Genomic DNA, 25737 nt, shown 5'->3' with positions numbered 1-25737 from the left:
GCATGAGTGCAGCAAGATCAGGCACCTCAAAAAATCTTGAGCTTAATAGATCTAGACTAGGCATTAGAAATTCTTTACTGTGCGGGTGGTGACACACTGGAACAGGTTGCCCAGTGAGGCTGTGAATACCTCCTCCCTGGAAGCATTCAAGGCCAGGCTGGATGTGGCTTTGAGCAATCTGGTCTAGTGGGAGATGTCCCTGCCTATAACATGGGGGCTGGAACTAGGTGATCTTGAAGGGCCCTTCTAACACAAACTATTCTATGATTCTCTCAGTGACACCATTCTGAATTAGAAAAAAGGAAACAAGCCTAATCAATGCAAGTGGCAGAATGCAGTTTTCATTTACCAGTCAACAGCACAGAAGACACAGTGGGATTATCTCACATGACGTTTTTATTTTCAGGATTAAAAACCCCAATGATATAGATGCAGAATAAAGCAGAAACACAGATGTCAACCCAAGTTTATCTGCAGTTCAAGTGAGGCATCCTGGTATCACAAGACTGAATTGCACAGACTCAAAGCATGAATGGCCAAAAAAAAGAGAAATTGCACAAAATATGAATTGCAAGTAATTCTTCTTCACCTGGCCTCCTTCGCCCCTCCCATTAAGGGTACAAACAAAAAATTTCAATTACAAAATACATTTGACACTGAGCAAAGTTGAAGAGTCAAAATCACTTTGATATGAATGTACTTTTCCTAAGAATTGAGAATACATTACAGCTGAATTTGAGATAGACAGTAAATTATCACAGGTCTACAAATCATAACAGCAGCACTGTATCACTGAGCATCACAATATGTAAATATCTGTAATATAATTATATAATATAAAATATAATTTGATTCAGCACACAACTAAACTGTCAGTGCTATTCCAGGCCTTACAATTAAGAGCTACAGCTTGTTTACAAGATTAAAGACTTGTAGAAAAAGAAAATGTTTACATGAACATACTTCTTCAGTGAGACTCACATTCAGAGGACCTGACTTTAAAATGTAAAACAGACTGGTTTAACAATCTAACCCAAAGTGCTAGGAAGATTATCATTTATCTACTTAGCATTAAGTAGAATGCTGCATTCTTACCCACATACACATTGTTAGCACAAAATCTACTCACTCTCCAGTTTATGCTTGAGTTCTTCTACCAGCTCAAGTCAAAACAGATCTACTGCACTTACACTAGTGAGAGCAGGTGCAGCATTTCACTACTGCAGGATAGCTTTTCAAACCTGTATTCAAATAAAGCTAACTGGAGTTTGAAAACATTTCAGCTGAGCAATATTTGTGTGTTTCAACAAAATGCATGGATGTCCATTTCTCTCTGTCCAATCACAGACTTCTTAAAAGCCAAGAGCTCTTATTTGTAAACTAACTGGTAAATGGAGGCCAGTTCAAATATAGTGAACTCCTACCATAGTGCCTTCTGTCAGCAAATTGAATTGGGACCCTTAGAAAGATCAGCACCCAGTAGGTTTCCACTACTTTTGTCAGTGTATGCTCTGGCTACCAGACAGCAGAAGAACTTCCATTATACACCTAGAAGAGCAAGAAATCATCTTCTCTGCTAAAAGGACTACATCTTGATATAGCATGAAGTTTGAATACAGTTTTGGGTTAGTTCTGGTGTTCACACTGAACCATTCTCCTGCATTCAAAGCAGTCACCACAAATTACATTTCATCCCAAGAAGTGGCCCTCGAGTTTTAAGGATGGGTAACAATATACTTAAGTCCACCTGAAAGTCTTAATGAAAGTGCACATGGACTCTAATAAATATTTCATATTCAAGTAATCATCAAGTCTCACAGGCTCTGTCAACCGACTTTCATATTTAATGTAGTATAAAACAGAACCGCCACAATATTTGAAACAAATACAAAATGAGAACTGCTAATTATACAGTGAACTCTGTATACATAAACTCTGACATGTGAGACAGGTACACAAGGAAAATATTTCCAAGGCTTAACCAGATCAGAACAACAGATATACCTTGGCAGACACCCTACTTTGAGCCGAAGTCCCTGGTCTAAAAACTTCATTACAGCATGAGTGCCTCCTGACTATCAACATATTAACTCAGTACCAACACAGTAGAAAACAGGTGTCAGGAGCAGATGATCCCATTCTTCTCAGTCTTCCCTAAAATGTCAGTTCAGTAGAAATGCTGATTACAAAGAGGCTGATTATCCAAGATTCTCAATCTGACATGTGTCACTGACCACTGCACCCCTAAAACATCCCTCATCAGCACCACCTCCAGCAGTGATTTTCACCATCACAGCAAAGCACCTGCAAGAAACTTGTGTTTTCAAATAAAAAAGCAACAAAAAAGCAAACAAAGAACTACAACTCAGCTTCTCCTCACCAAACAACAACAACAACAACAAAAAAAAACAAACCACAAGCTAAGTGACTGATAGTCTGAAAAATCAAGTTAGTTACAACTCTTAGCTTTCACTTACAAACATATGGTAAGACACTACAACTCCCATGTTCCTGATACTCTTCTCTCTGCTGTTCTCCACCAGGATGTGCACAGAGGTCTGAGAGCCTCAGGTGTGCCTGAGGGCTGCATATGACAGCACTGAGCATGGGCACGCTATCAGTGTGCTCAGCATTCAGCATATGCACACAAGGAAGAGAAGTGACAGCAATGAAACAGCAAATAAAGTAAACAATCTACAACAACATACCATATAAATAATTACTCAAGAACACATGTTTCAAGTATTTTGCCTCAAGCAGCTATTACTATATGGACTTCTTATCTCCTACATCTACAAAATCACCAAGTACTCAATTACCCATGGAGAGTTTTCAACTGTAACTGTTCAAAATTGAATTCTACTGCTTTGAGAAGATCCAACTAAAGCTATGAGCACGCACAACAGATGCAGGTCCGCATCAACCACACAGGTCCCTTAACCTTCTCCTGCACTAATGCCAATCTTTATTTCCCTTAAGGTCACACAAGGCCTTGCTGCCCGCTTGCTGATCCACACCTGACCCAGCTGCAGCCCACTGAGAGCAAGACTCAGCTGAGCTTCTCAGTAGGAGCAGTGCCCACCAGCACTCACCAGACCTGCTCCCCACTGCTGCCACAAACCTGACTAAGCACTGCCACACCTTATGTATGGGATGCAGATGCAGCCCACTGCCTTACTTTCCTCATCCTCATTTCCTTGCCAGGTCACCTCTTCCTTGTCATTTCTATACTGCTGGAAAAATAAGAGTCCACAACTCAAAGCCCAAGTTGGAGAGCAGCTCATTATCACAGTGTGTGAGGGTATCTGAATATGCTGTGGGGCAAAGAGAAATAAGCCCATTACATGAGCAGCTTTGCTATGGGATATGATGAGTAACAGGAGAAAGGCAGTTCTTGCTGCTTAGGACAGTTTGGAATTACCCTAAGATCAGTTCTAAACATCAGTACTGTCCAGAGCATCTCCAAGAGATGTCCTGTAGCAGGCCATTGTAGCTGCCAGTCACCAGCTTCTTCCAGAGGAAGTCAAGTTTCTTCACAGAGGCAGAACATCAAGCACTGCTTTAGGACACCACAAGCCTCTTTAAGATGAGTTTCTCCTCCTACTTTATAATTAATCCTAAAGCTATTTTCCACTTCTTGTCCCTCTGTTAACACTCAACACCTCGCACTCTTTTGCTCCATTTCAAGGGGCTAGAGCCAACAGCAAAGTGAAAAAAAAACAAGTTTGTTTTCAAAAATACTTAACCAAAACCCTGAGTTGCAATCATTGTATCTCTATTTAAATAAATAGAACAGAAAGACCAACAACACAGCCATTACTCTGTACACACAATATAAATATTAGGTAAGCCTGAATAAATCTCTTTTGAGGTAGATACATACAGTATAAAACATACTAAAGGTCAAATGCAAACATCATACCTATTTCACCTTCTCATCTTGTCTTCTGGCTCTGTAGAGAACACTGCAAACATTTTATTTCTGCCTCATCAGCACCTAATCTAAGTTTTTCTGCTCTAAGATAATTTGTAGCTAGAAGACCACTGGAACAGAATCTGTACATTTAATACTATTATGGAGTTTTGGCCTTGGCCATGCCAGAAGTACATTAACAAAACTCAACTGAAAAAACAGGAATTTTAAATAACTCTGAAAACAAGTAATACCAATCAGAACAAGTCCTAAAAGTTTAACCAACAACATAACAGCAATAGAAATCTGCTGCTGTAGTTGTCAAACAAAATTTTAAACTAGAAAGTTGAGATTCATTTCCCTGAGACTGCTTTATTTACTTGGCCCTGCCTCACTAAAGCTCAACAGAAAAAAGACTGAAAGACAGAACCTCCCCAGCCCCCAAGAAAAAAGATTCAACTTAATTCAGTTTAGAAGAAATGCAAAGAACTCAAACAAAAACCCATGCAACAAGTAGATAAGATAAATCAGACCACAGCCTGCTCAGAACTTGGCCAAGGTTCACATGGAAGGCTTGCAAACCTTTAGATAAAGTCCTGAGGTCAGAGTTGTGACAAACAAAATGGTTTGGAATTTTTCTGTGCTGTCACATCACAGTGGCAGACACAGAATAAGATAAATAATAAATCCAGAGACATTTTTCTTTTGAATAGAATACCCATAAAGATGATTCATTCTCTTATGAATAGATTAATACAAGTTAATAATCACTGAATAATTAATGCACCAACAGCTGGTTCAGGAAAACAACCAAGTAGTATCTGCTCACCAGTCATGTATTGTTTTTTAAACCAAGATAAACAGATCACAGGGCCACTGTTGGCTCATCAATTACGTGCTCAGAAATATCAGTGTGATGTCTTTGGCTCAAGCACACAGTCATGTTTGCTGTGCATCAACAAAAATGACTGACTACACTCAGCACTGATGCCTGCTAGCCCTTGTGAGTACATCTTACTCTGTCACAAGTGGGTAAAGGCAAGGAAATTCCTTCCACATAGCTGTGGGAGTTCTGACTGCAAGCATAGCATTTGAGTCCAGTTTTGGAATTCACCATCACACTGTAAAACTCAGATCCAGTACTCAGATCTCAGTTTTGAGCAGTCTCTATAAGTACTGTTTTGAATACCACACAATTCCCACTTAGCCAGCCTCCTTCCATAGGTCCTTTCATAGAAGGACTATCTGGGTGAGAGACTTTTGCCACAAAACTGGGTGAATAAAAAAAAAAAAAAAAAAAAAGAAGGTGACCAGCAAATCGAAGAAAGGTCACTGTTTTCTCTTTTGTTTAACTGTCTCACAACAAGAATTCAGAATTGAGAGTTACAATACTGATAATTTAAGGACTGAAATATTCTCCAAATTAGTGTCAAAGGACAGATATATTAAAACACTGCCACAGTAAAGAACTGAAGTAAAATATTTACTTTAGTATGGAATTTAGAAAGAGAGTTTGGACAGCAAAGAGGCAGTATGTGCCATGTCTTCGCATCTGGGGGTCAAAGAATACTTAAGATATTAGGAGCGTAGCAACTGTTTCTCCCTGAACAACAGGGGTATCAGTTGTTTTATTTCTCCCCTCCCCAGTTAAGTCAGAGGTAGTGTCTAAAACAGCGTGATGAATACAAGAGCAGCATCCAGTGAGATCAGCTATGCCTGATGTGGCCAAAAACAAGAGTGTTGGCTGTAATAGTAAAACTGCTACAAAGAGATCAACAATGATTCCTGATTTGACTCCTTGAGTTGAACAAAAAAAAAAAAAAATAGGATGCTGTGAGACACAGTGAGCCTACTCACCAAGGAGATATGTACAGTAACTGGGTACATCTACTTCAGAGGCCAGCCTCTTGTTGGCAGGCAGACAACACTGTGTGCTGCAGCAGATGTGTGCATAACTTAGTCAAACATGTAACCACAAAAAGACATGCAGCAGCATTCAGCTGGTACTCTGTGTTCCACTCAGATCCACAGAGCCCTAGGAGAAAAGAACCTTCTGTATACAATTTAATTTTTAAACCACATTTCCTCTAGAAAACTTTGTTTTAAATTAAATGATTACAGTAGGTTTCACTTAAAAAAAAGTTTAGCATAGTTGAAAGATCTTCACTGATAAGCACAAGCAGGACACAGCATTCAGGATTTACTTGAAGAATCATCCTCTTCTAGAAGGAGGTCATTTAATGCAATAACTGTAGCAGCAAAATCAACCAGCTCCACAAAGTCAGATGTAATTATGTTAACACCCATAACACCTGGTTTCTGTGCTTTCACCCAATTCAAAATCATGGGCAGGTTCCTAGACAAAAGAGAAAGAAAAAAAATTAAACATTTAAGATATTCTCCTCTACAGGTATTCTGCTTATTTCAAAGAGAGCATGCTGCTTGCTAATTATGTTCTTGTCTGTGATCAGGTCCCAGTTGCCATTGAAAAATGCAACCAGAGTGAAAAGAAAACTGCTTAACATAGCAAGCAGTTGTGAGCTGCCAAACGGGAACATTGGTCAGTCAAACCCAACTAACAGGTACACAAAATGGAATCTGGAAAAAAAAAGAAATCAATTTTTCACCTACAAGATTGTGCTTCAGGATAAAATGCTGCATTAGATTGGTTTTCATCCTGGCTCAGTTTTGAACAAATACATGTTGAACTAAAATCTTTACATCTCAGATTGGCACAGAACAAAGCTCCATCTGGCACAAGAAGTCTTTGTGCCCACCTCCTCCTTAGGGCAGGCAGGAAAGACAGTTGTGGGCAGCACATGTGGCACTTCTACCAAACACCTTACATCCACTCAGAACAACGGCAGGAGGGAAACCGGAGTTGGATCCAGCCTTCAGCACTGTGAGGTCTCAGCATCCCACCATACACTGCTGTAACTAGAGAACAGCAAGGTGTGCCAGGAATTGTTTCAGCTCTCAGTGGGAAGAAGTTTCAGTCATTTCTTGTGCAGACTCCTGACTTGCTGCCTGTCCAAGTTCTTTTGAAGTTCAGTATGCAAGTCCCAGTTTTCAGCACAGAGAAAAATAACTAAATGCATTAGAATTAATTCATGCCACAGAATGCATATATTCAATGAGAAGATAGCAGACACAGATTAGCTAACAGGACAGGGAGGAAAAAAAACCCATAAAGATCTTCCACAGCTCTTGCTCCAGAAAAAGAAATTTGCCAAGAAAAAGAGGGAGAAGTAGAAATGCTGTTCATACCAAGAGGAGACAGACTTTAGTCAGCTGAGCGTGAACACTGTACATTTCTCCTCTAGCAGGAACTCAGAATGCTTAAATATTCATGCTCAGGGCAGAATTTCCATACGAGAAAGCAGACATAACTGCAGAGACGGATTTGTTCCTGCAGATCAGCTAGCATGTGTAAATGTACAGGAGCAATCATGCTTTAGCAAACAGTGGCCTCTGTTCTAGGTTTTCACAGTTCCAACAGGTAATACTAATGATGGGATGGGACAGAAGGAAGCTGAGCAGGGTTTACAGCCTCTCAGTGGCTAAAAATCCAGGCCTGTACCAGAAATTACTTGAAACAAAACTACTTGTTTATTCCATTTCTCTTATTATTCTTTACTAGTTTGAAAACTGAAATTCAGCATCATCTTGCTAACTTTAACGACAAGAGTACATAAAGTACACACTATAGAGGTATAAGTTAGATCTGTGCTCCCTGTTAAGCATCCCTACCAAACATACATTTATGCAACTTGTGGCATTAAGCACCAGTCCTAAAGCACATGAGCACCATCTAGTGTTTGACGTTGATCACACATCAGGAAAGGCAAAGGGCAAGCCCGAAGAGGATACCTGACTACATTCTCAGACATGTTTTGCATTCAATGATCTCTTACCTAATGCCCCTAAACTTACACAATTTACACCTCACCTGGAATTTCTACATTTCTATAGGCAACTTCTGTGATTGCTGAACTACAGCACTTGCTCTTTTTAGAAAGGCTTTTAAAGAAAAATAAGTTACATTGACTTTTGATTCAAAATTATACTTATAAGATGACTAACGATTCTCTCAAGAAGTAAACACAAGCCAGCTGCTACAGACGTGTGCATGTTTATCTCACTGCTTAACATTAAGAACAGTCGTGGAGATCATCACAGTGAGAGTCACAGAGCCAATTAAGGCAGTTGTGCCTAACTACACAAGTTAATTAAGAATTTAAAAAATGTTATAGCCAGACAATCTCTCAGTGACATCAAAACAGACAAACAATAAGCCAGGAGACTGAGTTCTACCAGGACTGTTAGAATTTTGGTGATTTTTGGCAAACAAGCCCATGTTTCATGAGATCACACTCCAAGAGCTCCAATTACCAGAAAACACACTTATAATATCCACCCCATTACTTCTCTACTCTCAATAATTATTGATTTTTAATGACTGCAAGTATCTCAACCCAGCAACAGCAATGAAGTAGGACTGCATGCTTCCTAAAAGGTCAGTCAGCAAGTCTTACTTTTAGGCAAACAGTACAGTTTCTTGCTTACTCAGTGCCATTTCAACATGAAACACTTCAAGAACTGAGAAATCAAGACATGTCCTTACCTATGAACAAGTGTGTTCTTCAGACCACGGACCAGATGCCGTGCAATAGTTTTTACTCGAGGAGTGAGAATTGCTTGAGAAACATGAAAAGTCCCATAACGACTTCGTTCCTCAAGAGTGGTCTCCAGGAACTGTAAGAGCTTGTGCACATTGGTTGTATTAGCCCATGGTGCTGGCATTTTATTCCCTGGCCAAAGAAAGGGAAATTCTCGATACAACGGGTAGTGGTAGAAAATAAGAACCTAGCAGAAACAAGAAAAAGGAGATGATAGTTATTAACTACTCTGTTTAGAAACAGGATGGAGTACTGGCTTATGCATTACTCCTGGAGGTAGCAAAGCAGTGAGAAAGCAAAGAAATTACTCCTGAGTCATGACTGTCAATAAATTTACTAACATAGATGTGAGGACAGGATTGCTTCAGGCTTTAAGGGTCATCAGTTTAAAAATTGAACAAATGGCCAGAAGCATAGTGAGATGACAATTCTAAGCAGTCTGCTTAAAAAGCACTTCAGAGCACTGTCAGAATATAACCAGTGAAGTTAAGATTTTAGCTATCTTGACACCTCCTACACTTCTGTTAAATGGCTGAAACACACTGGGCTATCCAGTATTTTAATAACATTCAGTGAGAGGAGAGTGAAATTCCATTGAAGTCAATCTCATTTTCAGCAAAACTGAATCAGAATCAAAAATGAATCAGAAATCAGCATTTTATGCCTTGTAAGGTGGTTCTTTGTAAGAGGGTAATACAAAGAACAGCCCAGGTTGGAAGGGACCTCAAGGATCATGAATCTCCAACCCCCCTGCCACACGCAAGGCACTAATAGTACCAGTTCAGAAGAAATCCTCAAAATCTCATTTAACTTGTAGTTTAAGAATTAAGTGCAGTCACTGAAATCCTGTTCTCTCGGTCTGTCTCTCTCTGTGGGCAAGAGGGATTTAGTCCTGCCACCATAAATGTGAATGGCTGTAAAGGAGCTAGAAGTTCCATAGCTTCCCTTAGTCATGATGGACCGACCATACATACTTTACATACACCAAAATGATGACATTTTATCATATCCTCAATAGAAGTTAGCATAACATGCTCTCTCAGAAGAGAACAACATTAGTAAGGAACACAATCCTGAGAATACTGTCATCTAATTATTTAATGAGTCCCCAGCAAGCTTATATTAGCTATCAGCAGTGTCCCTAGGCCAATACCTCAGAGTAAATTCTACCCAGCTTATCTATTTAAGTCTGAATCTTTTGAGTGTGAAAAAAAAAATTATGGATCATCCTTCCCCCACCTGATGCTTCTTTTCCCACATGTACTGTAACGTCACATATTCTACACACTCAACACAACAAAGTTTGGATCCAAATGCCGAGCGAATCCTATTGATCAAGAAGAAGTGATGGCTGTCATCCATGGCATAGAAGTGATTGAAATCCAAGAAGATGACTTCTTTGGGGTGTTGCTCAAGAAAGGTATTAATCTCCATTAGTCCATCCCATACTTTGATGCCAAACAATCCATGTATGAAGTAAATCTCCTGTCCTATTTCCCCAGGCTTGGAAGATACACGGAGATCAAAATAGCGGATTCCACCTTCCAATTGCTCTTTGAAAGTCAGATTTTGAGTTACTGACCATTTCTTCATTATCTTTTTAACCAAAGAAATTCTGGCCAAGCGTTTGATGGCAGTGGCTTGGTCTGGTCCCACAGGAGATTTCTCATCCACCCAGTAGCTGAAAGAATCATGTGATCCTACAAAATAAAGCCAAGAATAATTAGTTTTCCAAGAACTTGAACTCTCCTCAGCACACACAGCCTTGTAAAATAAAAAAGGCCATACATGCAAAGCAGGGCCAGAAAAGAGTTGCACTCAACTCTTTCAGACAATCCTTTTATACTTCATTTTCCCTTTTTTCCCCTCAACTGTACAGGCATAAGGAAAAACTTTTACAGAGAGCGGTCAGACACTGGAATAGCCTGCCCAGGGAAGTGGTGGAGCTGTTGTTCCTGGCAGTGTTCAAGAGGTGTCTGGATGAGGAGCTAAGACATATGGGTTAGAGGCTTGTGATAGCAATGGTAATGAGAAGATGGTTGGACTAGATGACCTTGTAGGTCTTTTCCAACCTTGTGGTTCTATGACCCTATGAAAGTACAGAAAGTAGAGTTTGAGCTGTGTTCTTGCGTGAATATCAAAGCACTACAAAAATTATAACCACAAGGAAAATACCAGTGGTAAAGGAAACTTCCATCCTAACTCCCTTCTCCATCTATAAGCTGTCAAGCAACCTCCAAAGATCTCCTAGAGTCTGATGGATCACTGGTTTAAGATGGGACACCAATTTCACTGAAAGAAAAAAGTCACAGATTTAATTTTCATTCTACCTCAAATTCAATCATGATGTATTTCGAAGTTTCCAAAACAGATATTTTCATTCATGTGATAGACAGAGGGATGTTAACATGCACATACTTCACTAGAATGCTTCACTCTAGCCCCAAAATGGTAAACATATGATCAGTAGTTTGGAAAGTGGCTTAAGACTGGCTGAACTCAGAGGTAAAACAATTAAGTTCAAGGTAACGCTGATTAAGCCTGAGATTTTCTTTCAATCAAGTTGTAGTCTCATGTTAAACTGATGTTAGATACTGCTGAACAAACTCAGCTATTTCTCTTCAATCTAGCAGTAACTTCCTGAAGCCTCAAATACTAAAATACAGAATTAATCCAAAGGAAGACCCACAGTCAAAACTATCAGCACATGCTCGTTGAACGTAACATGCACCTTGGCAAAGAAATTGCAGCTGCAGTGGGAATTTTTGCTTACTAGAAAAAGAACTCTGCAATCCAATACACATTTTAAAAAACCTCAGAAGTAATCAACTCCAAAATAAAAGCTTGCAAGACAAAAGAAATATCCCTAGCTGAGGCAAGTCAGTGAAGAGCTATCATTGAACAGTGAAATCTCTTCCCTTGATACTGGGACAGTCAGAAGCTAAAGATGGGCAGATGCTGATCTAACACAGACAGAGGATTTCTAAGCATTTCCAACTATTTACATCAGTCACCTGCATTCTGGCCAATTAGATGCAATTTCTCTTCAAAACTCCATCTAGAAAGTATAATAGAAGCTCTAAACATTTCTGCTTTCCTGTTTATTTTCAGGACAGAAGCTTTTCCATAGAGACAAACCCCACCTGCATCCTGCAAATCCAGAGCTGAAGTACAGGGAAGGCATCTTCAACCCCTGCTCACCATAAGAAGCTCTTCCTCCAGCTGCCTGAGGGCTGCCATACCTCACTGCTTGCATCTGCCTCTTCCATCACTGCATGGCCCAGTTTCACCTTCTCCTCACTCCTATGGCTTTATTTTTCCAGAACTTTCTTCTCTACCTCACTCTGCAATTCCTTAAAGAAATCCTAACGGAAATTTTAGATTAAGACAACAGTTGAGTCTACAACTCCCCTTTATCCAAGCCTTGTGTACAAGCACTCACCTGAAGGCTCATACATTTCTTGCCATGCAAGGTCAGAGGTGTAATTAAAATTACAATCTCAACTGGATTACCTTGTCAGGGTTTTTAATCCAGATGGAAGGAAAGATCAAGCAGTGGTACACAACAAGCTTAAAAGTTCTTTCTTTGCACAAACTTTAGTTGAAAGTTCTGAAAAGGAAAGTTTTGTTTCCAGTTTTGTTTTGTCTATAAAAGAATATTTCAATAATTCCTGATCGACTCCTCATCTATCCTTCCTGGTCTTTGCAAAAGCATGCCTCTTATGTGGCTTTCCCTTCAGTCGTGAGGAAGAACAAGTGACAAGTAACAAAAAGCTGTTTTTAAAAGCTGTCACAATAAACCACATCAAGAAGCAGCTGTCAGCTTGGGAGTGCTTCTTCCACCCCCAAATATGTAAACCAGAACAAATACAGCTACACTAATACAGGACTAAACATCTAACGAAGACATTTCAGAAGGTGCCGTACAAAGCCTTGCTCATAAAGGAAGCTGCAATTCAAAGATGCTGAAGTTTCACACACCTCATAAAGTACAATGAGTCTTTCAGTCCCCTACAATATTTGTAAAGCAGACCTCATTTGCACAGGGATTGTCTTCTGTCCCTTAGTAAGTCACTTGGTAATTTTATTTTATTTTATTTTTTAAGTTCTCAGTTCATTTTAAGTTCTTCCTTTAAGTCTCTGTTAGAATAAAGCCATCAGAAACATTCTCTGTTAATTATAACCAAGACTGTGCAAAGAACTCTGTCCAGAGAAGTCACTTGCTGCTATGGCCTCTCACACAGTGACACTGATACATGACTTAGGAACGAACAGAATTACAATTTTATCTGGCATCAAATATATTGTTGTCAACATTGAAGGATTTGTCTACACAAATCCAAGCCAAGAAACAGTTTGTTTTCTTAAGTCTGATAATATATTTCACAGCTACAGAAGCTTCTTTCCATTGCAGATGGCCATATTTAAAGCACAGGGAGAGGTATAAAACAGCAATTTTCTCCCTGCAGTATTGCAGAACAACTTCTATTTAGAGCTGTAGAAAACAACAAAGAAGCTAAATGCACAGCGCAGCTTTTTCAACACATACTTTAAGAACTGGGCTCCTCCACAGGGCAGCTATTTAAGGAACTCGAACTGTGTGACATGCTTCTAGATAGAGAAGATGCTTTAAAATCCTGCATTCATCAACTGAAGAATCTCAGAAGTGAGACTTCTCATTTACAATGCAATCAACACATATGCAGAATCAAGTAGAATGTGCACTAGAGAATCTGAAAAACAAGCTCTCTGTTTCATAGGAGGACTACCTCCCTTACAGTGCAGGGTAGTATCACCTGTACTGAGGATAGTTAAGACACAGCAGGAGTGCAACCACATTCCTCAGTGCCATTTACAGAAGGCCAGCCACCAACTGTGAGAAGTATCTAGGCCATGTCTGACTGCCTTTAGTTCAATAAGAAAAAAGTGAACCAAAAAACCCAAAGCAACATTACTGGGGATGCTGGGATGAGAGCTAAGAGACAGGTGAGCATTCACATCATTCACCAAGCCCTTCTCTGATTTAAGATCACTGTGCTACGTTCCCAGCTCAGCTACTGACCTTTAATATAGCTTAGCTGTGATGTTAAACTACATGCTAAGCTGATTGAATCATGATGTCAAATGAATCCCTTGCTCTCCTTTCTACACCTGAGCCCCATGGAAGACCCAATCATTCTGCAGCAATGGTGTGAGCCAGGCTGGTTCCTGATTGAGCATTACATAATCACATACAGTATCAGCAAAGGGAATGGCAGTCATTGACCAGAGCAAAAAGAAAAAAAAACCACCACAAAACCTCTCATTGTGGCAGAGTTCTGTACATGAGAAACCCTCTTCAGTCTGTGGTTCCAACCAAGCAGTATGCATCTCTTCAAGTTACACAGACCCTTTTCTCAAGAAAGCTCACATCAGCAAAACACTTCAGATGATAGTCAAAATCTTAAATATAAATTACACCCTGTTACTGACTCAAATATTTTCCTTATACCTGCTGATTGTGAACACAGCAATCTCAGTCTGTGATTAAAAAGTGAGAAAGCACAGCAGAGCCAAGAAGCCAGTCCAGAATTGTCCTTTAGGGGAAGAGAGGCTAGATGCCCTATTCCAAATTACATCAAGGCATGTTCTTGCACATGCTGCATACTGACATGATTCAAGAGGAATCACTGCATGTGACAATGGATAAGTGTTCAGATTGCAGCATCTCAGGAAGGGTTGCAGTGACAAGTATCAATGCTGCACTCACCCTTCCAGAAACCCATACCATACAGAAACAAGCTTAAGAAAGAAAGAGCCTGTATATTCAGAGGAAAAAAAAAAAGAAAAAAAAAAGGAAATAGAAACTTCTGGCAGTTCTTACAACATATTAAGAGATGATGGCTACTCTGCTTTAGTTTCATATCTTTCATCTCATAAAGATGGGAAGGTTCAAGTATTAAGAGGCATCTCAGACACCAAATTGCTAAAACGACGGATGGCCTTCTTAATTTTATCCTAGCAAGTGCAACTGTGGATTAACTTTCATTAATATCTTTAAACTCCTTTTTATTCTCATTATACTAATTTCCCAAGTTAGTTGTATGTTAAATAGATCGCTACTCAATTCAATTTGTATGTTAAATAGATTGCATTTCAGTGTTCAGGGTGCCTTTTTTTTTTTTTTGCTCAAGTGTTTGCACTAATTGTTAGGAAGCAGCCTTTTATCAGCACATCTGCAGCAAAGTCTTAACTTTCCAGCATCTCTATTTGTCATGCTACTTGGTCACAGATAGCCTAATTAACCCACGGTGTAGCTCAAACAATGACATTAATCAACACGACGTTATTAAGCCTTCATTTCAACAATTACTGGTTGTATCTCTTTGCATGATCTTCTTTTATTTCCACATCACTTTGTCTCCATGCACAGATGCAGTACAGGGAAAGGAATCAGCATCACCTTACAAACTCACGACTTGCAAATACACCTTCAAGGGATTTTTGAAATATGAGTATGGCACACAAAACACAGATCTTCCATTAGAGATCATACTATGTGCATGCTGCCAATTACTTGAAAACAAGACAAACTTTTTTGTTTTAATACAAGCAGTTGAATCAGTAGTTCCCCTGGTTGCAAGGCTGGGGACTAGCCAGATGCAGCAGGTAAAGAAACCTGCAAAAAGCTGGCTAGCCAAGAAACAATAATGAAAGCAAAAGGACAGGAGAGCCCATAGTCATTGAATTTAACTGAATCAGAGTAATTTGTTTTGATGTCCACATTGAATAAATATTAATATGATGGAAAACATGATAGAAAATCCCTCATGTAATGTTAAAGATTCCTAAGAGGCAAGGTCAACATACTTGTACCAATCCATTAACGACATTAAAGGGTCATTTATGGGCAAAGAATCGCCCTAACTGTAGTTGATGCCAAGACTTCTTAGAGCAAGCTTTGCTCACTATACAAAGTGCATTCCCCATACATTACAAAGCACCACAGATGGCAGAGAAGCAAACATTACATAGCCAAGACACTTAAGACAGCAACCAAGTTCCAAAAAGACAGGATGCAAACGCTAGCAAATTAAAGCCCACAAGTGTTCTTCTAAACCAAATGTTCCACATGTGCCAGAATTGAGGGAAAATGGGATAAACACAAGTGCCTCACAGAGCCTAGAAGTCCTCAGGATTCAGGTCATTAACAATCCAGATTTTCTAATCAAAAGATTAACTTCTTAAAAGCTCTTCACTAATGAAAAACAAAGTAAATAGTTCATTTTCATTTGCCAAGCGAAAGGACAAGAGGCAGTAACAACAAGTCCTATTGAAAGTTATTAACCTAAAACTACTTAGATAAACACATTAATATTTCAATACAACAATTCTGAAAGAATTCTTTAGGTATTACTAACACTGTTTCATTAGAGAAGAGAAAGAGCCTAGTAGAGATTAAATCCTCTTAGGAAAACCTCCTCTCCCTGTCAGAGGATTACCATGACTTCCCCCCTTTTGGGGTGGAAGGCAGTTAGGGAGGAACAAACAATGTAAGGAGAGAAAGAGAGAAGTCTGCATGAGACTGTCACAAACACAATATCACATTACTCTGCTTTTCCTTCAAGCAGGAAGAAATCAATTTGGATTGAATTAGCCATTTGGATGGAGTTCTCTCCATTAATTTTTGCACAAGTCAACCATGACTCCCCATTTATTTTATTATTTCCCCGTAGAGGGAAAGCAGGAAGTGGCAGCACCTCTCCAACATTTCAAAGCCTGGATGGATGCTCCTGCTCTGAAAAGAAAACCTTCAATTTAGGTTCTCCAATATTCCTTTTCTGTGACTAGTCAGAAACGTGCAGGATCAAGAGCTCTCATCTTCCTTGTGAATTATTCATATTTTCATTATGCAGCCCTTTCAAAATCTTCTCAGGGCAGCACGAAAGACTCCCCCATCACACTGAAAGGGAGAAACAAACAATATTGACATAGAAACTGTTTTTCTCTGTTAGTAAAACTTCTGTAAAAAAAACAGTTACAACTAGCTGCTATTAGAGATAGAAGACTAAGGTAATGAAGTCACTTATTTCTGAACAGATTAATCCTGAAAAGTCTGCATTTACAAATCACATCCAACACCATATTTAAGCAGGTATGTTCCGCTATTGGTTACACCCTCATTGATTGGTAGAAGCCAATTAAATTAGAAAGGAAAATAAAGCTTGGTGAACCAAAACATTAATTGTACATTTTCTTCTCTTTGAGCTTTAACCCAACAGATGGCCATTTTAGCTGATTCTAAGGAGTACTACTTGGAAAAGAAAACGCAGCTCCAAAAGCCACTGCTTTTCCTCACAGGAGGCACGGCACACATGGCACACAAGCTCAGGAACACAGCAACAAGACGACTGCAGCATTAGCAAGTTCAACCACTTGCCTCAGGGTTGAGGCATCAAAGATGAAAAAACATCACATCTCGTAAGAAGCTCATGGCCCATTTTCAGATGGCCAGGGCTGCTGCTTCATCTACTGTAAACACTTGAGTTTCAGCTTGGCCTCCTAAACACAAGGTGCCCACAGGACTTTTGCTAATCACTAAGGACAGCAAAAGTGGCTACGGCTGAAGAGATGGCAGCAGCCATGCGAGACACCCCCAGCTCAGGCATCCCCAAAGGCACAGCACAGTCTGTCTGAAGCTCTGTTTTCCAGAGCTGATCATTTTATAGGACTTGGATCAGCGAGTTCAAAACCATCAGATTTCTCTGTCAGGGCTTCAGGGCAATCTTATCAGGTGGTGGAAACATGGACACATTAACAAAAGCGTCTGCCACAGTCACACTGACATTCCCATGAACAAACTATGGAAATTTATTCAATTAAAAGTTACAAAGATAGTTAATTAAGAAATTGCATGTGGTAGGGAGAACTAAGCAGCTTCACTGAAGCAGTAACGGAGCAGCAGATGAACCTTATCTGTTTTAAGAGGCCAAAGACAAACTTCTCCACAGATATCATTGAAAACAGGCAAAGACATTTCAACAACTAATTCTGCTTTCCAGTATAGTCCTATTTTAACCACGTTCAAGTCAAGGTTATTTTCTATGTTAACAAAATGCTTCTGTAAATTTGAAATTCAGCTCTAGCTACCTACAGCCCAGCATCCTACAGGCAATTCTCTACCAGTCACTCAACCTGCTGCAGACAGGAACTGAGCCACATCTTAATTGCTCTGCATTGCTCTGAAATGACACCTTGGCTATGCTATCACATACATTCACAGGAAGTGCTAATATACCAGCTGGGATCCCTGAGCAGTGACAAAAAGGCTCTGTGCCCTGTCAGAAGCAATTACTACAGTGCTGCCCTATTTCTCTCCCAAGAGGCAGACTGCTCACAAACCCACTCCAGCAGCACACCCTGCCTAGCATTACCTACAGCTCTGTATGCACTCACATCTGAATAATTGAAATTTTTTGTGTTTCAAATCAGTCTTAAACATATGAAGTTAAACACAGCTTTCCTGTCGATACTGAAAAACAAATCTTACAGTCTAGGACAAACATCACTGTGAATTGACTTTCATACCACAATTCGAAGAGAAGCATTTCTGGCAGGAACTAGCTCCTCCAAAAAAGTGTTTCCCCCCCATCACCACCACCTGAGAAATTTTCCATCAAGTTGGCTTGCTGAAGGCACTCATTCACCTTTGTATGAACAGGTATGAGCCAAAATTTGTCCTTCATTTATTCTAAGGGGAGGAGAGACAGAAGGAATGGAGGAACCAAAGCAGGAGACAAGAGGCATTTGGCTGGCTTAGCTGGATTAAAAAGTAGCATCTACAATTATTCTTGATGCTCCTGCAAGAAAGGGCTTTCCTACTTTCCCATGTACAGGTAAATCCCTAACTAATTGATCATAAGTTTCCTCCATGAGGCAAAGAAAAACAGAATTGAGGGGGAAAAAAAAATCCTCTCAGCTAACCTTCCAAAATTTGGAACCAATCCAGAGATACAGTCTGATGAAAAATTGCAAGTACACCTACCTCATGTATCACAGCTCTTGATTATTCAAAGACTGAATAAGCCATTAATGACTAAGGAAATGTGTTATCAGCAAAGCCAAGGGAAAACAGATTTGTCACTTTTTAGCTCATCGCATTCATATCCAGAATGTCTCCAAGAATGGGGCTTCCACCACATCTTTGGGCAACCTGTCCCAGTGCCTCACCACCCTTACTGTACAAAAAAAAAATTCCATATATGCAATTTAAATCTCCCCTCTTTTAGTTTGAAACCATTTCCTCGTCCTGTCACAACAGACCATGCTAAAGAGTCCGTCCCCTTCTTCTTTAAACCTACCCCCTTTCCATCGCTTTTGAAAACATATAGGTCAAGAAATGGGCAAGGAAAACACCAGGTGTCAGAGTTACATAGCTCCATAAAATAGCTTAAAACAAAATATCTTGAGATTAGGCTAAATGCTATACAAATACAACACTTTGCATTATCCTGCTAAGGGTCATATTCACAGTTCATGTTCAAGAGCTCATTTTAAACTCACATTCAAAGAGGATTAGTCCAGAGCATAATTAGGAAAAAAAACCTCAAGAGCTTCACATACAGTCATAATTTGTTAAAGATAGTATTTTTGACAAAATTAACTGTACGCAGTTTGATGACATTTCGGTTATGTGACATCTTTCAATTTCCCACTGCAAGACTCCTTCCCTCAATCACACCACACAAAAACTCACCTTCAGATGGCCCTGAGCTGGCTTAGAATGTAGCCCCCAGTTTTTCAAGAAAAGCCCAAATATTAGAACTGATTGCACCCAAGCTTTTGAAGATTACTCCAACTTCTTCAAAGTTTCTCTCTATTTTGAACACAGAATTCAATCAGCATGTAAGCACTAAATGAGTGCACCCAATAGAATACCCACCATAAGCACTACTTGTTATCAGTCACTTCTCAGGATTGGGCAAATAAAGAATAATGACTTCCTCTCTCCTCAGGCAGCAGTTTTGCAACACATTCAGAGAAACTGAATAGTTTTGGTTAAATAAAAAAAAAAAAAAATCCCAGAGCTCACAGCTTCCTTTAAAGTCAGTGAAAATACGCAGCTCCAAAAGTTTGCGCCAGATAAAGAACTCTATGCTTCACACAAGAGAGTTACTTAAATGGTAACACTTGCAAAGTGAGAGACTGGTTTAAACCCAGTTTTGTTGGTTTTCTTTTTTGGGTGTATATTAGCAATTATTAATTTTGAATAGTCCCAACCTGCAATCTCTTAGAAATACATGTATATTTATCTCTAAATGCTGCATATCCAAAACCAATCATTTCAGGGTTTTGAATACTGGCTCTATTTAGAGCTAAAGCAAGTTCTCGGGCTTCAACTGCTTCAGCAGCACCAATAGCATTGCATCCCCAGTCTTGCATACAACAAGAAATTGGAAGGAAGGAGGAGAAAAAAAAAAAATCCAAAAACCAGTTGATTCCATCATTCCAGTGGTGAAAGCAAACACCACAAGAGACAGACAAAAGCAAGCCATACCTGTCATACATGCACACATTACACACAGATCAAAATGTTTCTCATTTGAGCTGATGGCTACCTTTCAGATTTCTTGAAGATACCACAGGCTGTCATTGATATTCAGCATCTGTAAACAGATCTCCCAACAACAAACTGTATTGTATAACCCTTTCCTTGCATACTGCCAGTAACATCACCCTGGCTCCCATAAAGGTTGCTTCATCAACTAAAAAAAAATTCAAATCAGCAGAAAAATCACTGGACTGTAATTATAAAAAATCAGAAAATATAGTCCCAAAGCATCTACCCACTGCACCTTCTTTTCTACTCCTCGCTCTACTCACCAGTGCTGGGACCAGAGGTATTTAACATCTTCATAGGTGTTGTGGGATCAAGTGCACCCTCAGCAAGTTTGCAGACAACAAGCTGAGTGGTGCAGTTGACACACTAGAGGGAAGGGATGTCATCCAGAGAGATCTCGACAGGCTCAAGAGGTGGACCCATGCCAACCTCATGAAGTTCAACATGGTCAAGTGCATGGCACTGCAGCTGGGTCAGGGCAATCCCAAACACAGATACAGGTTGGGCAGAGAATGGCTTGAGAACAGCTTTGAGGAGAAGTGGAAGTGGCAGTTGATGAAAGGCTCAATGTGAGCTGGCAATGTGTGCTTGCAGCCCAGAATGCCAACCGTATCCTGGCATCAAGAGAATTGTGACCAGCAGGTCAAGGGAGGTAATTCTGCCCCTCAACTCTACTCATGTGAGACTCCATTGGGAATGCTGTGTCCAACAATACAAAACAAGACACAGAGCTTTTAGAATGAGTCCAGAGGAAGACCACAAAGATGATCGGAAGGCTGGAGCACCTCTCCTGTGAAGACAGACAGAAAGCTGGAGCTCTTCAGCCTGGAGAAGACTCTGAGGAGATCTTATAGCAGCCTTCCAGTACCTGAAGGGTAGCTACTTCTAATAATGGCATGTAGTTGCAGGATAAGGGGAAGTGGTTTTAAACTGGAAAAGGAAGATTTAAATTAGATACTAGAAATTCTTTACTGTGAGGGCAATGAGACACTGGAGCAGGTTGCCCAATGAGGCTGTAGATGCCTACTCCCTGGAGGCTCTCAAGATTTGGCTTTGAGCAACACGGTCTAGAGGGAGATGTCCCTGCCAGTAGCAGGGAGGTTGGAACTAAATGATCTTAAGGTCCCTCCCAGTCCAAACCATTCTATGATTCTATTCATATGTTACCTGAAGTATATGCAGAAAAGAGATGGGAAGATGCAGTAAAGCCAAAATTTGTGCAGGTATTTTAAAAATACAAACAACAACCAACACTAGTCATTCTAAAAGCAGCATGTCATGACTGAAACAAGAATTCAATAGCCTAGCTCCTCCACTACAAACTTGAGGCATTGCCACAGCCCATCACTTACCCTTTCAAAACCAAAGTTCTACATCCATAAAGACATTGTGATGTTCACTTAAACTGAGAATGATTTCCTTGCTAGAAGTTTCAAAATCTGCAGCCAGCCAGAACAGCATTCAAACATTGAAACAGTGCAATTTCTGACCCCCTCTCATTGTTGAAACCAGCAAAGTTTAAAAAAAAAAAAAAAAAAAAAACCACAACCATGCATTTGCTACTGTTCAGTGGAGAAGAAAAAGTGTCATGGTCTATTAAAACCGCATTTTGAATTGTTCCAACCTTCTACCCCAGGAAATACAGCAGTGGGTGTTGTAGTATCCACAGGAAGTGCACTTCCCCTTCTCTACATGCTTCAAATGCCATTTGATCATCTCTGCTAGGGCAAAGAAAGTCCCTCTGTTTGTAAGGAAGCATCTCCCCATGCCTTCTACATGACATGTACCTAAAAGTTTTTGACAATCTAATGCACTATGGTGAAAATCAAGCTACTATCAGGAAGCCGACCAATAGCAACCAGAGGTCAGCATCAGAACCATCTGCTTACAGTAGTTACCCCTAAGATCTTCTCTCCTGGGATTTAAGAGCAATACTAGATTATTATTTTTTGTCATCTAGATTCAAATTCAACTGTGCTCATAAATAATTTCCAAGGTATCTTTTGTCTTACTCATTTGTCAGTTTATCTATCTAAAGTGAAAGCAATGACGCTTAACAACGTCTTAAACTTGGAGTCATGGGGAGCAACTAGGAGTTAGTTACTACTAAACTCATCTGACAAAGAGGGAAGATCTTTTAAGTAGCATCTTCAGCAGTCTTTCTCCCACTCCTGTAACGGATGGAGTTCACATAAGCATTTACTCACAAGTTCTTGGACACCAAACCAAACTTGAACAGCACCTTTAAGAATTCCATTTTCCAAAATTTACGCTTAAATGAGAGTTTGAGCTGGAAAAAGTTGCTTTCTAGCATGCTACTCCTAATTAGCTTCTGAGGAGCAAAAGCAACATGTCATAGTTCAGGGATTAACTAAAGGAAGGGCTATTTAGGGCTACCATCAGCATTAATACATTTAATCCTAAGATGGGCCATTCCATTCCAAACTGAAATTGCCTGGCACAGAAACAAGGCTTTAACTACCTGAAGGGAGGTTGTAGTGAGCTGGGGGTCTGCCTCTTATCTCATGTAACTATTGATAGGACTAGAGGGAATGGCCTCAAGTTGTGCCAGAGGAGACTCGGGCTGAACATTAGGAAATACTTCTTCTCCAACCATGGGCAGGTGCTGGAAAGGGCTGCGAGGAAGGTGGTGGAGTCACTGACCCTGGAGGTGCTAAAGAATGCTTAGATATTGCATTTAAAGACATGGTTTAGAGAGAACTATAGGTGATAGATGGATGGTTGGACTGGATGACCTTGTAGGCCTTTTCCACCCTTGGGGATTCTACGATTCTCAACATAGGCCTTCTGTGTGCTTGTTATAGGTCAAGCTAACAAGTACAATCCCAAGCACAGCAAATCCTAACAGAAGAACACACATCTCAACACCAGATTTAGTCCAAATACCTGAAATCCCAGCTATTCACTATAAGGGCACAGCAGATAGCTTTAAACTGACACATACTCAAGACACTAGTCACCTTACTCAATAGGGCAAGCAATGAACAGAAAAGGAAGAACAACATCTCTATGTGTTCTACTACTACACAAGGCTGAATGGCTCAAAGCCAAACCCAGGATGATAATCCAGCAGGCCAGAAGGCCAACACCTACGGGAACACCCTGACCAACTCTACCCACGGCCCCAGTCACCCGGGAGGGAAGGTCAACCCTACCGCCTGCCCAGGCTGCCCACGGCCCAAGCGTTCACTTCAGGCCCTAGCTCGACCGACCCCCACCACCTCGGGGACGGCCCACAGGCCCTGGTAGCTCCGAAAACAGCAGCCAGCCTCCCGCCTCCTTCCCCGCCCCGTCTCACCTGGGATGGCCAGGTTGGAAAGCGGGTAGCTGCGCAGCGCCGCCGGCAAGGAGCCCATCCAGTCCGCGTTGCCGTCCGCCATGGCTCCCGCCGCCCGCTGCCGCCGCCTCCGGCCGCCCTCCTTACCGCCCGGCGGGCTCATCACCGCCCGGCACCGCTGCCACCTCGCAGCCTGACGGCGCCGCCCGGCAGCCCCCGGCCCGGCCGGGCCGTGACGGTAAGGGGCGGCCGGGACGGGGGGCACAGCGGCCGCCCGCCGCCTTATGTAACAGGTGCGGGCCGGACGGTACGGCTCGCCATGGCACGGCCCACCGCCGTCACAGCCGCCTCGCGACCATTGGCCGCCCCGCCGGCTGCCCCGCCCCTGCCTACGGTGTGGCCGACAGGGCAGGGGCCTCGCCTCGAAACTCCGTGCGGCGGGAGCCCGGCGAGATGCGGCTGGGGCAGAACGTGCGCGTGGCTGTCGTGAGAAGTCATAAGCGAAGCACAAATGCTGCCACAGTTCCGTGCTCTGGCAGCACGACGTGTCTCCCTGGGACCCAGCCGTAGGAAATGTGCTCGCAACAGACCCACAGCACACAATATCCCAATCTGGAACAGACCAACAAGGATTGTCGAGTCCACTTTCCGGCTCCACACAGCACCGCCCAAAATCCAAACCCTATGTCTGAGAGCAGTGTCCAAACACTCCTTGAACTCCAGCGCTCAGGGCCATGCCCACAGCCCTGGGCAGTCCGTTCCATGCCCACCGCCCCCTGGTGCAGACCCTGGCCCTCACCCGCAGCTGCCCCTCCCCTGACGCAGCTCCATGCCGTTCCTTCGGGCCCTGTCGCTGTCACAGAGCAGAGCTCAGTGCTGTCCCTCCGCTCCCTATGTGGAGCTGCAGCCGCCATCAGGCCTCCCCTCTGCTCTGCATTGAACCAACCCTGTGAAAGCACCAAAATCACTGCTCTTTCTGTGCCACCGTGCCAATGAATGCAGCACGGAGCCCGCCTGTCTCACAGAACAGGGGACATTAACAGCGCAATGTGGAACTGGAGATTGTGTTGTGTCAGCTGAGGTCTGAATGTCATCTCACTGCAGGTGGTACCGCATGGGGTTCCATGTTGGCAGCCACATGAAATGTCACCTCTCTGTGCCAGCTGGCTCACTTGTCCTTGCTGATGGCACCAGCTGTGTATTCCTGCAGGCACCGAGGCCTTCTGTCACCACACTGTGAGGGAATGTACTGCTGTGCGCTTGCTCAGTGTGTGCCTGCACACATGCAATGGCCCTGTGTGCACCAGCAGAAGGGTGCTGTGCTGTGCAGCTCAGATGTGCACCTTCTTCACAGTGGTTAGGAAAGTGCACAGCTTCACAGTGGTTAGGAAAATCATCAAAACTGAAGTTGGTGTACTTGCTGCAACCATCCTGCATTTCCCACTCCTCAAATGACATGGAGAGGATGGGGTGTGTACGACAGACAGAAGGCTGAAGACGAGCAAGTTAGAGGAACAAGTTAGAATCATAGAATCACAGAATCATTAAAGGTTAGAAAAGACTATTAAGATCATCTAAATCCAACTGCTGATCTATCACTTCCATAACACTAATCTATATCCTTCAGTGCCACATTGACTGTTTTTTTTAATACTTCAGGAAAGGTGACTCCATCATGCTTTTTAAGAAGAAATGTTTCCTAATATCCATCCTGAACCTCCTCTGGTGCAACTTGAGGCCATTCCTTTTCATCATAGAGAGTGCTGCAGGGAGTGCTTTGGTATGGGAAAAGGAGTCTCATTGCACTGCCTTGTGTCGTAACCCCTGCTACATGAGGGGCCCTCAGCCACCCCATCAGCTGGAGGAGGCCTAAAACCTCTGATCTGTTCCCTTCACAGCCTCCCAAGCTTTGCCACCAAGGGAGCACGTGACAGATCAGCTACTTCGGTGCTGCCACAGTCCAGTGACCACAGTCAGTTGCAGTGTGCCCACACTGTGCCATAATACGTCCTGGCTTCTGTGGCTAGAATTGTTTCTAGGCACCCCAACTGCAAAGGGCATTCAGACTGCAGGATGCCAGCAGCTCACAACAACCTAACAAGGAAAGGGGATGCATCAGCTCTGCAGGGTGAGACTTCAGCTGCGAGCATCTGCTGCCATGTGCAGATACTTGCTGGCAGGAACTTCTGGAAGAATTTTCTTATGGTCCAAAACCTCCTTGTGATTTTCTAAAGATAAGCATTATATT

At 41.7% G+C, this 25737-nt stretch overlaps 1 protein-coding gene across 1 annotated transcript; it reads right to left on the bottom strand.

Annotated features, from left to right (window-relative positions):
- Positions 1 to 378: 378 nt before the first annotated feature.
- Positions 379 to 23760, bottom strand: PLCXD2 (phosphatidylinositol specific phospholipase C X domain containing 2). The gene is made up of 4 exons (XM_052705794.1): positions 23511 to 23760; positions 9832 to 10292; positions 8538 to 8779; positions 379 to 6269 (listed from the first exon to the last, which is right to left on the bottom strand). The coding sequence occupies exons 1-4, from the start codon at positions 23650 to 23652 to the stop codon at positions 6107 to 6109; spliced, it is 1008 nt and encodes a 335-aa protein (XP_052561754.1). The 5' UTR covers positions 23653 to 23760; the 3' UTR covers positions 379 to 6106.
- Between the last annotated feature and the right edge of the window lie 1977 nt (positions 23761 to 25737).

This window comes from Tympanuchus pallidicinctus, unplaced genomic scaffold, assembly GCF_026119805.1.
Source record: "Tympanuchus pallidicinctus isolate F22 unplaced genomic scaffold, pur_lepc_1.0 scaffold10, whole genome shotgun sequence".
Taxonomy (NCBI): domain Eukaryota; kingdom Metazoa; phylum Chordata; class Aves; order Galliformes; family Phasianidae; genus Tympanuchus; species Tympanuchus pallidicinctus.
This window is presented reverse-complemented; position numbering and strand designations above follow the sequence as displayed.

Coding starts and splice junctions, on each gene's coding strand:
- PLCXD2 (XM_052705794.1), bottom strand. CDS start 23,652: ATGAGCCCGCCGGGCGGTAAGGAGGGCGGCCGGAGGCGGCGGCAGCGG. Junction 8,780..9,831: donor TGTGGGAAAAGAAGCATCAG/GTGGGGGAAGGA, acceptor TGTTTCTGCTAG/GTTCTTATTTTCTACCACTA. Junction 6,270..8,537: donor AAGAACACACTTGTTCATAG/GTAAGGACATGT, acceptor TCTTTTGTCTAG/GAACCTGCCCATGATTTTGA.